This window comes from Diutina rugosa (assembly GCF_008704595.1).
Source record: "Diutina rugosa strain CBS 613 chromosome Unknown scaffold14_size250082, whole genome shotgun sequence".
Classification (NCBI taxonomy): Eukaryota; Fungi; Ascomycota; class Pichiomycetes; order Serinales; family Debaryomycetaceae; genus Diutina; species Diutina rugosa.
The window spans coordinates 236,589-250,033 of record NW_022995174.1 but is presented as its reverse complement, the minus strand read 5'-3'; the positions used below and the strand labels follow the sequence as shown (position 1 = coordinate 250,033).

Here is a 13,445-nt window from a genome sequence, read left to right as displayed (position 1 = left end):
ACCACACGCCTGCGCCCATGCCTGAGGAGCCACAGACTCCTCCCTCCCTGGGGCCCCGCCCGTCGACAGAGTACTTGTTTGGTCTCGGCTTGCTCCACCACACCTCGGAGGTTGTCAGCCAAATGCGCCACCAGGTCGAGGTGGCGGAGGACATTATTGACAAGATTAGGCTTGATTACCACGTACGCGATGTCGAGTTGGTGCGTGACTTCGCTCTACGGCCCCACCTTGCCGCCATCCAGCCGCCACGGCTGCCGGAGGTGGCGTTCTTGCTCCCGGTGACGGCGCAGCCGGCGCTCACCACCGCCGAGGTGATTGAGCGGGTTGAGGGCGCCAAAACCCGCAACGCCACCGGTAGCGACCGCCGCGACGCCCACCAGGACGCGTTGGCCGCCGCGGTGTACCCGATCCTCTTTGCGGCGTGCGAGAACGACTACAGTCTCATGCTGGGGGCCACCGTCGCCTACATGCGCCACGTCATCACCCGCGGCGCCGGGGTGTGCATTCGGGACATGTTGGGCGACAAGCTCGATAACATCTCCCCATATATTCTCCAGGGCACCGTCGTGGACGATTTGGTGCCGCTACAACGCCTGTTCCGGCGGTTCTTGGACGCCGCCATCGGCATGGGCCGCCAGCGCCAGACTCTGGGCGCCAATGTCAACGTTTTGAGGGAACGAGGCAACAACCAGATGGCGGTTCAGGCGTACGCCGCCGCCATCGCTCTGTATACCCAGGCGCTCACCGTGTGTGACCAAGCACAGTTGCTCCCCCAGCTCTACACCAACCGCGCCATTGCCTTGATTGGCCTCAACGCCTTCGCCGAAGCCGTGGGTGACTTGAACCAAGCGGTGCAACACGATTGGCTGTTTGTCCCCGCGTGGGCGCAGTTAGGCTACTGCCATCTCTACTTGGGGCTGCTGATCATTGCCCTCAAGCTGTACTTGATGGCGCTCCGCGCCATCGTCGGCGAACAGCTCCCCGAGCTGCTTGTCGGTGGCGATGCCGACGTCATCATCGCCTACCAGCGGCTGCGCTTCCATGCGGTGATGCCGCAGTTTGTCCAGCGCTTAGCTACGGCCATCTCACTCACTGAACGGCGTGCTCACCAACAGGGCGAGTCGGCAGATACGGTAAGGGCGATCGTGCTGGAAGTGCGGGCGATATTAAGCCGATTGCGAGCGGCTACCGACTCTGAGGACGAGCGCCAGCGGTATTACGCCTACCAGCCGCTGCTACGTTTAGGGCTTCTCAGTGTTAGAGACGGTGCCCGCAGCCGTGCTGACGGCTTCCGTGACCTGGCGCTGCGTGAGCGGGACATGGCAGAGGTCTCGAACCGGCGCTGGCCCCAGATTCTAACCCCAGAAGTCCACCAGGACGTCATGTCCGACCCGCCGCAAGCGGTGCCATTTGAACGCATTCGCCGCAACCAGGAGCTGACGACGCAAATCGCTACCGAGACCGCCACCGCCACCGGCCGTCTGGCTCCATCGCGAGCAGCACAGGCAGCAGCCCTGGCGGCGGCGCTGGCGGCGGTGCTGGTATCGGGCCTGGGGTTCTCTCGTGACTCCGATGAGTTATCGCTGCCGGAGATCTCCCGCGAAAACAGTCGTCGCCACCGGTGGCGAAGAACCAGCGGTTCTGCGCGCGATGGTAACGTTCCGGTTGATTTGGGCCTCCCCTCATTGCGGTTGCTGCTGACGCCGTCTACGCAAGTGGACACGGCACTGGTGCTGCGGCCGCCGACGTCGCGTTACGAGTACGTCCCCTACGAGGCAGATTCCCTTCGCCTGAGCGATATCCCTCTGCGGTTGCCGCTGCAGCTGCTGCAGCTGACGCCCTCCACCCAATTGGACACGGCGCTGGCTCCCAGAGGGTCAATGACATCACGATTGGCGCCGGACTTCGGTAGCGATGCCCCTCTTGAATTAGGCACGCGGCGCCCCCTTGGACGCTTTACTGGCATCGGCTTCACCCCAGCGCCGCCGTTGCGTACTCGTAGTCGTGATAACGACGTTGGGACAAGGCTCGACTCACTGGGGGAGGCGACGCGAACGCCACCACCACCAGCAGCACTGCGTGACGATAACGGCGGGCCCCTGGTGCCGGCACCGGCGCCGCTGACGCTGACGCTGACGGCGATGTCGGCGGAGTTTGTGCCGCACCCCTCGCGGTCGCTGTTGATTGAATTGATGAACGAGTTTGGCGAGCTCGTCGAGGAGCGGGCGCGTTCCCACGAACCGTCAGGGCGGTCGCGAGATATCCGGTTTAGTGAGGTGATTCGCGGGGTGATGGCGCAGTTCCCGTTCTCACCGACACGTGAAGACCGTCTCCACCTCGGCGATAGCAGCGACAGTGAAGCCAGCCGGCTGCCCTCTCCCCTAGGCGACTTGGACTAGCCCTGTATGTAGCATTCAATACTAGAATAGCATGAACTATTCTCTGAGCTACTCAACTGTAATATATCTCTAGTTGGCACTGTGAAGCGCATCTACTATGAGAATATGAGAGACTCAATGGCTCATCTATGAAACTCAATATTGTGGTGATATTACTATAATGTATTTGATCGAAAGTAGCTGGATTGGTTGAATAGCAATCGCGTGTTCAATGATGCTGGCATTCAACGATTATCATGCTAACCTGACTTTTTGCAGTACCATTGGTACCATTAATTTTGGTATTCCCGCATTTGCGTAAATATAGTGAAAAGTACACAAAACTGAACTCCACTAGACAGTCACAATAGTTAAGCGTTTATAATTAAAGCAATGCTAATATATACAAATTTACTGGGCAGCTTCTTTTTCCAAGCCCCGCACACACTTATACATCAACGCCTTCTCTTCGTCCAGAGCGAAACCCGACGTCGCCCACCGGATCTTACCCTCGTTATCCAACACGTACACGTATCCCGAACACATGTTATCGCACAAGAGCTTTTGGCGGATGTCAAAGGGGAAAATATGGTCAGGCAACACGAAGTAGCGGTCCCATCTCTCAGGGGATAATGTCTTGCGGATGTGGCCTTTCAGAAGGTTGATCACGAACCCCTTGAGCCAGTTCTGCGGGATGTTGATGTCAATGATCTGTGCCTGCGGGTAGTCCAGCTTGAACTTGGCGTAGTCGTGGAGATAGTCACCGAACCAGGTATTGCAACAGTTTTCACCGGAAACGGTGGAGTATACCCGAACAAGATTTACCGGGCCCAACACGTCAAACAAGCTAGTATTCCCAGCCAACGTCAGTCCGTAGAAGTCGGGGAAATAGAGCGAATGGTCGCGTTTGAACCACAGCACCGGTGGAGTGAAAATCTTGCCGTTGACGTTGCGGAAACTCTTCAGCTCGTAGAAGGGAGAGTGGGCAATCTCGTGGTCCAACTTCTTTTGGCGTTGTTCCTTGCGTTCGTTAGAAAATAAGCTGCCGACCGAGTAGGACGTGGTTACCTTCCGGTTGAGTAATACGGGCAGATCGAGGCCAAAGGGGCGGGTAACAGGGATCAGCTTCTCGAGCGGGGGTTTGGCTGCCTCGGTAAGGGTGACGACAAACCGCGGTGCCTTATAAAGGCCCGGCAGCGTGTGGAGGGCTCGCAAGCTTCGTAGTGACATAGGGCGCGAGATGGATACTGTGGACACAAATGCGGAGACCTACTTGGCGGTGGAAGTTCAAAGAAATCAAATGATTTTGGATTGTGTGCTGATTTAAATCATCAGTTCCGTTCACTTTGAAGACTGAAGGAACTAGTTTTATGGATTTGACACGAAATCAGATCTAGCTTCCTAATGCGCCATGGGTGAGTCAATGTAACTACCAATATCCATAGTAAACGTACGACAACTAGCGATCTCATCATTGTTTAAACAACCCATCAGTTACCATGGACTACCTTCCACTTTTTAAATTACTAGTGGATTACCAGTACTATTAGTGCTCACTTAGACCTTTGGTCACCACTACCAACGCAAAAACGTGACCACCATACACTGGACTCCCTCAGTCTACTCCAATACTCGTAATTACAATCAATCACCACAAAACCCATTCCTTATCTTCAATACACCCTTCAACACCGTATACTACCTTTCTCGACAACGTGCTGGAGGTAGCCACCCTTATTTGTCGGCGCGCGCTTCTTTTTCACCATATGTCGATTCCACTCATCAACGGGTTGGCCCACCAGCTGGTGGACCATGTGATGGAGGATTTGCTCGTGCGGTTCCTTGTCAATTGTCCCGATGAGGACTTGAGTCTGATTGAACGAGTGTTTTTCCAGGTGGAAGAGGCGCAGTGGTTCTACACCGATTTCCTCAAACAGCTCAACCCCAAGCTCCCCCCAATGAAAATGAAGCAGTTTGCCGGCAAATTCCTCGAGAAGGCGCCGTTAATTTGGAAGTGGGGAGACCCCGGCGACGCGTTGGGCCGGTTTGGCCGCTATAAGCTGACGATCCCCGTGCGTGGGGTCGCCTGCTTCAACGAGGACTTTTCTAAGGTGTTATTGGTTAAAGGGACCGATTCCCACTCGTGGTCGTTCCCCAGAGGTAAAATATCCAAGGGGGAATCGGATATGGACTGTGCTGTTCGAGAAGGGGAAGAAGAGATTGGCTATAACGTTCGTGGTCACATCGACGAAAACGACGTCGTCGAACGCAATATCCGGGGGAAAAACTACAAGATCTACATGGCACTGAATGTACCTGAGGACTTTCCTTTTGCCCCAAAAGCTCGTAACGAGATCTCCCAGATTAAGTGGTTTGACGTTAAGTCGTTGGCGAGAAAGGTGAAACAGCACCCTAACCAGTATTTCATCGTCGAGACGATGATTAAACCGTTACTCAAATGGGTTAACATCCAGAAGGGTACGGCACAAGACCTCGACAAGATGTACGCTGCCGAACAGGCGCTTAAGGAGCTCTTGGGGCTCACCCTACCGGCGCTGCAAGCGCCTAAAGCCGACCACGACGCCGGCAGAGAGTTGCTCAACATCTTACAAAAACAACCAGCCATCCCTCAACAGCACCAGCAGCAACAGCCACAAACTGCCTCACAAGCACCGCATCTGGCACCTCCTCAGCAGCCGATGATCCAGATCCCTCACTACGTGTACCAGCCCGTACAACAGTATTTGCCGTCACCGATGCAGTTCCCGCCCATGCCCTTCCCTGGCCAAGTGGCCCCTCAGCCTCCCCAAGGCGTTCCTCAAGGTCCTCCTGGTATATCGGGCCCTCCTCAACAACAACACAACCCTCAGCAGATGCCTGCGCCGCAAATGGCGGCTCCCAACCCCAACCTGTTTAACAAGCCGCAAATGGAGCTGAAGGAACTCCTCCTGATCCTTAACAGTGCCAACAAACCAGCAAAAAGCCCTCGGGATCTCCCCGCGGCGTCGACTCTGGCGCTGGAGTCTAACCGCTCTAAGGCCAACGAGCTTTTGCTGCTATTTAAAAAGCCGGCAACCGACGACTTGGCCACCGCCTCTCCCGCTGCGCTGGCACGCCTGGTGCTGCCGCTGGCGCTGCTGGTGCCGCTGGTGGCGGCCACTGGTTCTCGCCGGGCCGAGTCTCCTGGTGGCGATCTCCTCCTGATTCTCCACCGCAAACAACAACCACAACCCAAACCCCAATCGCCGTTGTCGCTGCTGCCGCAAACGCCGCAGTTCCAGCCGTCCAATGTGCTCGAGCAGTCACTTACGCTGTCGCAGCAACCACAACCGAAAAAGGTCACAATCCTCAAGCGATCATCGGATAATAAGAACGCCAACGACTTGTTGCTGTTATTGAAGCCTAAGGAAAAAGCCACCGAGTCTCTGCTGGTGGCTGAACACCCTGAAGCTCCCGTCTCCTCCGTTCCCTCCGTATCCACTGCTCCCTCAGTACTGGCATCTCAGGACCTTCTTGGGCTTCTTCAAAAGCCAAAAGCGACTGCCACCACTGACAAATCCCAATCGGAAGTGCTGAAATCGCCGTCGCTGAACGCGGCGTCGCAGGAGCTTCTCGGCATGCTCAAGCCGAAACCGGCTCCGCTGGTGACGTCGCTGCCTGCGCAAGACCTTCTCGGTATGCTTAAACCGACGCCGACAAGTGCCGCCAGTGAACAACCGCCTCAGCCTACTCCTCAGACTGCTTCTCAAGCCAACCCTCACCCTACCCAATCCACGCAAAAGCCTGAGGGCCAATTTGAAGATTTCGAAGACTTTGAGGACTTTGAAGACTTTGGCCACATCAACAACCAGTTCACCCAGCAGTTCCATAACTTCGATATCGAGTCCGACGAGGAAGACGTCGACCACTTGTTGGATCAACAGAACAATAAGCCCATCGACTTCTTCAAGCAGCCTTCCCCTGCCAGTGACGCTCCCCCTGTGAGAGGTAAGATCCGCTTGCTTAAGCCCGGCGAGCGGCTCGACGACATCAAGCTGCCCCTGGCGGAACCGGCTCCATTGCCGTCGGCGGGGCAAGAGCTCTTGGCACTCCTCAACGGTGGCGGCGCCAACCCCAATGCCGCAGCCGCTGACACCAACAACCAACCGGGCCCGAAAGCAAACGCTGATTTCTTCCAGAACCTCTTGTCTAGGCAGTCCTAGCGCCACCGTCAATAAACAATTACGTACGGGTAGTGAATGGAATGGAAGGTAGACTAGTTCTATAGCTTACTTAATGCTATCCAATGTCCCTTCCACTTGGAATCAGTAGTCGTTGATCGACGAGTAACTGCTGAGACTGTAAGTGTAGCTTCATTATTTTCGCACGGTTCCCAATCACGAACAATCTTCACAAAATAGCATTCCAGTGGTGGTGGCAATGACTGTGGCCCGCTGGTTGCTCCCAAACGAGGTCTACAGGGTTAGGGAACGTAAGATTACTATGGACAAGATATCTAAACAGAAAAAATTAATTCTTATCATTGATGCCAATTGGGCTGTGTCCACCAGGTGCAACTGTCAATGTTTCCGCCAAACAATAAATAGTTGTAAGAAATACATGAGAATGTCAGAGAACTTACTGAACATGAGTTCGTTTCAGCTTCCGACGGCCCGTCTACGAAGACTACTCCACACTCGATGATCAAGTGCAGGTTTCACCTTCCAGACCCCTGGGAGGCTGGCTGCCAGCAGATCCATGGCTCATAGACGCCGCCTTGAAAGACAACGCTGGCCACTTCTCCGCCGCATCACCAACTCGCTGAAGACTATTAAGGAAACGACAGCGATACCTCGAGTCTAACAGACACGAAAATCTATGATAAGTCTAAAATGTAGAGGAAAAGAAGGTTTGGGGGTGTTGGTTGAGACATGACAAGTTTGCTTGAGCATGGGACAACCTGGTAGATCCAACAGCGAATGCCATCGACCGAGGAGCAGCAGTGGTAGTCGTGGCGTGGTAGTATTTGAGGCACCCGCTCTAGCCGAGTTAGTTGTCGGCGAGCTATTAGTATTCAACAGAAGCAAGCGTCAATCCTTACTGTGGCCACCTGAAGTATTGATGGCCACAGTAGATGGCTGAGTCACGAGGCTAATGGTAGAGAGGTAGTGGGATTTCCAGCAACCGCTTCAGCTCATGAGAAAGTATTGTCAGCCATAAGAAAGTGGTGAATAGAGAAGACGGTTAAGGGGGAATTGGCCGCTTTTTATAATGATTGCAGCACTGATGTAAAAAAATTTCCAAACCCGAGATGACGACGCTAAGCCTTCGGCCCCATTGTTGGCCATCGTCAAGGCAGCCCATTGTTGGTCATCGTCAAGGCAGCCCATTGTTGGTCATCGTCAAGGCGATATGGGTGTTTTCACGGGTTGTCCAACTGGTTAAAGATTGTGGAGTAGCACGACGTAGGTTCCGTATTTGGTGCCATAATCCACTGATCTGAGCACCACACGGCAATCTGACAGACTTGCTGATCTACGGACGACGTCTGCGACCTCAGATGTCACCCCTTAAACGACATACCCCTTGGGAACGTTAGCCGGCCCTCATTTCCCCTCATCAATAGGCTCCGTGTCACGTGACCGTATTATTATCAGCCGTATACTATTTTACCAGAATCAAACGATTGAAAAGCTCTACTACTTGAAAGCAGTATCCAGTCAAGCAATCTACACCAATATCTCGCTTCATCTCTTCCATTATAGCTCACTTTGAAAGCGTAGCTTCGTCCTTTTTCCAGCTGTCTCGTCCACAACCCTTGGGGTACTTACGTCATTAGGCACGTCATTTTGACGAGGGCGGGGTACAGATGCGGTCCCCCACTATGTGACGAGATGGACGGTGTAACGAAGATTTTTAAGTGAAGATGGTACACTACGAGAAACGTTTGTCGTGGGTGTCTTAATGTACACCTTCATCCGTGGTACTTAACGTCGTCAGCATTTTCCATCGCGGTCGATGATCACTAGGACAAGGAGTATAGTCACGCGATCGAGAATCGATGAGGAAGAGAATGTGCCCGCCCCGAGCTCATGACCGAAGATGGCTGGCCTACGATAGACCAATGACAATGGAATATTCACCTCGAGGCGTGCGCATTGTTCTCTGGGCGTGGTCATTGTTTTTGGGAATGAGAATGGGGGCTTTATCGAGAAGGCATCGTCGCAGGGGGGTCTTCGAAAAAAGCGGTAGGTTTCGGTGATTCCATCCCCTCGAAGTTCAAAGGTGTTAAAACTTGGGAAGTAAACGATCGGCGGTGTCCATGGTGGGCCTCATATAATGTTTTCATCTTATGTAAACGTCAATCACGCAGGACGCATGCCGCCTAGATTAAATCTTGTGGCCTGATAGAGCTGCGATGCTCCCCGGTTATCCCTGCACATAATCCCATCACCGACGGCTGAGAGTACCTCTTCAGCACTTCAAAGGCCAATGGGCTGACCAACGGGGTCTGCGTTGAATATTGTGTACCCTAGGTCAACTCAAGCTGGCCTGACTGATCGGGTATGCGTACTGTAACGTATGCCCATGAGCCAGCCCATGCTACAAGTGGTATGAAGGTAGGGACAGTATAATGAGTGTACGTGTTAAACGCTATCGAAACGTATATATTGCCGCTTGTGGGGCGTGCTGCGATCCAGGGCTCGCCATGCCCCACATACCGTCGTTAGTCGACAGAACGACGCTAATCGAGCGGCATCATGAGTAGTACTCAAAGTACAGGATGGCTTACGTCGTAAGTTCACATCATTGCCACCAGAAGCGGTAGATTCAGATATATGAGATTCCTTCACCTAGGTTGTATCTGTGAATGAGGTGTGCCAGGAAATGGAAAGAGTTTGAGAATAATGTCCAGGAGCCTCTCGACCTGGCTTTAAACCACCATAGTCAAAGTAGTATTACATTCTAAGTGGACCATTTCGATCAATCCCTATCATCACTGATAGTGACCTCTCCTGAAAACATATCGTTGGTATTGACATGAAGGGTGCTACTCCTTAAGTGGGCTGCCGGCTCTATCACCGCTAATTATGTCACATTTGACGTCGTGTTAGGCTTGAGAAGATAATTCTGTTGTATTGAAAGTTATTTAGCAGCATTTATAGGCCAAAAGCTAAGTAATAGGCTGGCTAGCTGAGTAATAGACCAGCCAAAAAGAAACGTGGGGGTAAGGTCGAGACTTAGCTGGTCGGTCTCGATCACTGATGATTACTCATCTGCATCGGTACTCCGACAATGAGGACGGTCCCGTCCTCATAGACAGCGTCATCCTAACACGTCGGAACGGTGAATGCTTCACTTCTTTTGACGATTCAAAAAATAAGCCCAATGCGGGGCTCGAACCCGCAGCCTTGAGATTAAGAGTCTCACGCTCTACCGATTGAGCTAACCAGGCTTTCTTGCCAGCGCATTAAGGCGAGGAAGATCGTACGGGCCAAAGTATTTGTTAAAGACCGAACAACTGCCTCCCCACATTCTCTCCCATATACTGAGTTTTTCGCCGTTGTCGGCTTTCTCAGATCGCAAGGTATCGTGAATGAAGGCTTTACAAACACTTGAGTTCCTCTAAGGAGTATGTAAGTTTTTAAGTTAGATATCAATGCACAACTAAGGATAAAAAAAAAAAAAAAAGAGATTCTGGCCATGATCAACCCCAACACTGCTCTTTGCACAGTGACAGTAACCTACATTTGAAATATGATGTTGGACGGCGCGCGAAAGCCCTTACGTGCTTTTGGGGGTGACCTGATCGAGTCCTTCGATGGCGACATTGAAACCACAAAACTGATTTAATTTGGTGGTAGATCAAGATCTGTAGCTATTTGTCAGCAACCAGCAACCTTTAATTTATGGATTTAGTGGGATTTAACCGGCGTAAGATTCAATTTACTCTAGGTTAAATGTGATTTCGACAGTGTCACTGTCGTGAGGCGGTGGGACCAATCACGCGACACTGCTAAACAATGAGCTTTCACGTTAACTTACTCTTTGATTATTCCGGCGTCTAGCTGTTCTGCTTCCTTGTTTCTCCGAGGCATCGGGGTTATGGGTTATATCACGTGGTATCACCTCAAAAGTGTCTAATCAGGAAACAAGCGGGAATCATGTCTCCATCCCGCACAAAACAGGCAAACGGCGCTAATGGTTTCTTTTTCTAAAAGAAATTAGAGCCTAGATGGACGCCCCAGGGCATCGATTATGATTATTATTCCCGTACATGAAACAATAAGGAATCACATTTTCTCCAACCGGCAACCTCAATCGAGAAGCCAGTTGCGCTTCCGGTACCTGGCATCTTCGGAGAGATGCCTTGCGTAGTGCAGGTTGCGAGCGAAATAGCACCTACTGACGTACCGTATTGCCTCACTGTACATTGAATCACACATTGGATCACCGCCCCCACACCAGCCACTTTGTAATTTAACAATTGGTCGAACATCGTCACCACCAAGCGAAGTTTGTCCTCATTCTATTATTTCATCATCGCTGGTGGGGCTGAGCAGATGGCTTGTGGAAAAAAAACCATGAGATGCAGACACTCTCCTTTGAGGACGACAGCGGGCGAGCCCTGCGCTAAGGCGTTAGCGGTGGCGTTGGTCAGCTCATCGATTCCACTGAATAATGACACAAGACTATAAAATTCTTCAGGCAGTAGAGAGATGTTTCATTGTAATTATACAAATCAAAGCCACCAAAACTGTCAAAAATTGACATGTCTTGGCGATTTAGAGCATCGCCAAGACCTCGGGTACGCTGTCATGCAAAACATGGTTGGTAAACTCGTCTCAGCAGCGTGGGCTAGGCGGGGAATCTTCCTTTGCTAGTATTCGCACCCTCACGTGAAGAGGCGGTTGCAAGCCCACTTAGGAGGTCAAATGCAGTTCATCGGGAGGGGATATCCCGGAACCGGCGCATGCACAGCGGTTAGGTGAATTACACATTTTGACATGGCGTAATTCTGGTTCTCTGTGTGGGTCTCTGCCGGTGCCTGTGATCGCATTCGGCTTACACCTAGGTCGCAGCCTTACCAAAATGTGGGGGGGTTCAAGTAGCATAGCAGACGCTCTTTAGGGACGGGCAAGCCGACGACAGTTTGTGGGGGTGTCGCTTATCGCAAATTATCTACTGATTATCAAGGGTGCATAGCACAACGTTGCACGGGTGTGGGAGCTATGGTTGTGATGGGAGCGCCACCACAGTTGCACCACCGGCGCCGTATCGCTGAATTGTCAGTAGCCCACAATGGAGTATATAACTGTAGCCATGGGAACTTGGAGAGAACCAGAAACAGAACACCTTCTTCCGGCCTCGATGAGTGAAGGCAAGGCCGCCGACGAGGTGAGACAGACGCTGGGCGAGTGGTCCCACGACACCAGCGACGACATCCACACCAACCCTTCCCGCCCCGGGGGAAATGACGACGAGAAGAAGACCCAGGAGTTCCAGCTGGTGGTCGACATCGAGTCGGCGACCTCGGACGACTCGTACGACAACCTCTTCCAGGACCCGAAAAAGCTAGCGTACTACCTGAAGATCTACGAGGATAGCCAGTACGAGTGCCGGCACTTGCTTGACCCTAACCTCACGTGGACGACGCAGGAGGAGAAGAAGATCTTACGCAAAAATGACTGGAAGGTGACGTTCTTTGCCTTCTGTTGCTTCACCGCTTTGAACTTTGACCGGTACAACTTGGGTCAGGCCCTCTCCGACAACTTCTTGCAGGACAACAAGATGACCACCAACGACTACAACTTGGGCCAGACGATCAACTTGATCTGCTTCTTGGCGTCGGAGCTTCCGTCGCAGCTTATTCTGAAGAAGCTTGGTCCCGAAATCTGGATCCCCGTACAAATGGTGGCATGGAGTATCGTGTCGATGTGCCAAGCCGCCATCACTAATAAGAAAGGGTACTACGCTACTAGAGCGCTCTTGGGTCTCTTCCAAGGCGGGTTCATCGCCGACATCTGTCTCTGGATGCTGTACTTCTACACCGGGCCCGAGCTCCCGTTGAGAATGGGGATCTTCTATATCCTGAACCCCATGACCCAGGTGTGGACGGCGTTGCTCTCCCTCGGGCTCTTGAAGATCAAGAACAACACCTTGAACCACGGGTGGCAGTGGTTGTTCTTGCTTGAAGGCATCGGTACTTTCGTCGTCGGCGTGGCGGCGTTCTTCCACATGTCTCCCTCGGTGGTTAAGACCAAGAAATGGTTCCGTCCTAAAGGGTGGTACACTGAACGTGAGGAGAAGATCTTGGTCAACAAAGTGTTGCGTGACGACCCTACCAAAGGGCTGATGGCTAACCACACTCCCGTCGGCTTGAAAGAGCTCTTCAAAGCGCTTTGTGACTATGACCTTGCCTGGATCTATATCATGCGGATCTTGGTTGATATCGGTGCTTCCCCCACCCAGCTGTACTTGACGTTATTGCTTCGACAAATGGGGTTCAACACTCTTGAGACCAACGCCTTGACCATCCCTTATTCGGTCATCAGTTGTATCCTTATGCTTATATCGTGCTGGGTCTCCGAGCGATTCAACGAGCGAGCACTAACGTTGGCGTTCCAGCCGTTCTGGGTGATGATATGTCTTATCCCCTTCCTAGCGTGGAAGGGGTTTATGAAAGACCAGTGGGGCACCTATGCTCTTTTGACAGTGCTATTGTCTCACGCTCCCTCATGGCCGATCTCCATCACGTGGTGTCTGTCAAACTCCAACTCCGTGCGTAACCGGACGGTGCTGGCAGCCGTGGTCAATATCTTCTCCCAAGTGGCGGCCATCATCGCTGCTAACATCTACCGGAAAGATGATGCCCCGATGTACCGTCGTGGTAACAAGGACCTTATTGGTATTGCTGCCGGTGCCTTAGTGTGGACGATGCTTGCCCGGTGCTGGTTCCAGTGGCGTAACTATTCCAACCTGAAAAAGTGGAACGCCATGACCAAGGAGGAGCAGGACGACTATATGGTCAACACCAAGGACGAGGGCAACAAGCGGCTTGACTTCCGCTTTGTATATTAGATTCGC

General features: G+C 52.5%; 4 protein-coding genes across 4 annotated transcripts; 3 read left to right on the top strand and 1 right to left on the bottom strand. All coding sequences in view use genetic code 12, as the record gives it.

Moving 5' to 3' along the window:
- Positions 1 to 122: 122 nt before the first annotated feature.
- Positions 123 to 2,399, top strand: DIURU_004406 (uncharacterized protein; the record flags this gene model as incomplete). Its single annotated transcript, XM_034157276.1, has 1 exon — positions 123 to 2,399. The coding sequence occupies one exon, from the start codon at positions 123 to 125 to the stop codon at positions 2,397 to 2,399; it is 2,277 nt and encodes a 758-aa protein (XP_034010898.1).
- Positions 2,400 to 2,789: 390 nt separating this feature from the next.
- DIURU_004405 (uncharacterized protein) lies at positions 2,790 to 3,608 on the bottom strand (the record flags this gene model as incomplete). The annotated part of the gene is made up of 1 exon (XM_034157275.1): positions 2,790 to 3,608. The coding sequence occupies one exon, from the start codon at positions 3,606 to 3,608 to the stop codon at positions 2,790 to 2,792; it is 819 nt and encodes a 272-aa protein (XP_034010897.1).
- Positions 3,609 to 4,144: 536 nt separating this feature from the next.
- On the top strand, positions 4,145 to 6,580 carry DCP2 (decapping enzyme complex catalytic subunit; the record flags this gene model as incomplete). Its single annotated transcript, XM_034157274.1, has 1 exon — positions 4,145 to 6,580. The coding sequence occupies one exon, from the start codon at positions 4,145 to 4,147 to the stop codon at positions 6,578 to 6,580; it is 2,436 nt and encodes an 811-aa protein (XP_034010896.1).
- Positions 6,581 to 11,660: 5,080 nt separating this feature from the next.
- Positions 11,661 to 13,439, top strand: DIURU_004403 (uncharacterized protein; the record flags this gene model as incomplete). Its single annotated transcript, XM_034157273.1, has 1 exon — positions 11,661 to 13,439. The coding sequence occupies one exon, from the start codon at positions 11,661 to 11,663 to the stop codon at positions 13,437 to 13,439; it is 1,779 nt and encodes a 592-aa protein (XP_034010895.1).
- Positions 13,440 to 13,445: the final 6 nt, after the last annotated feature.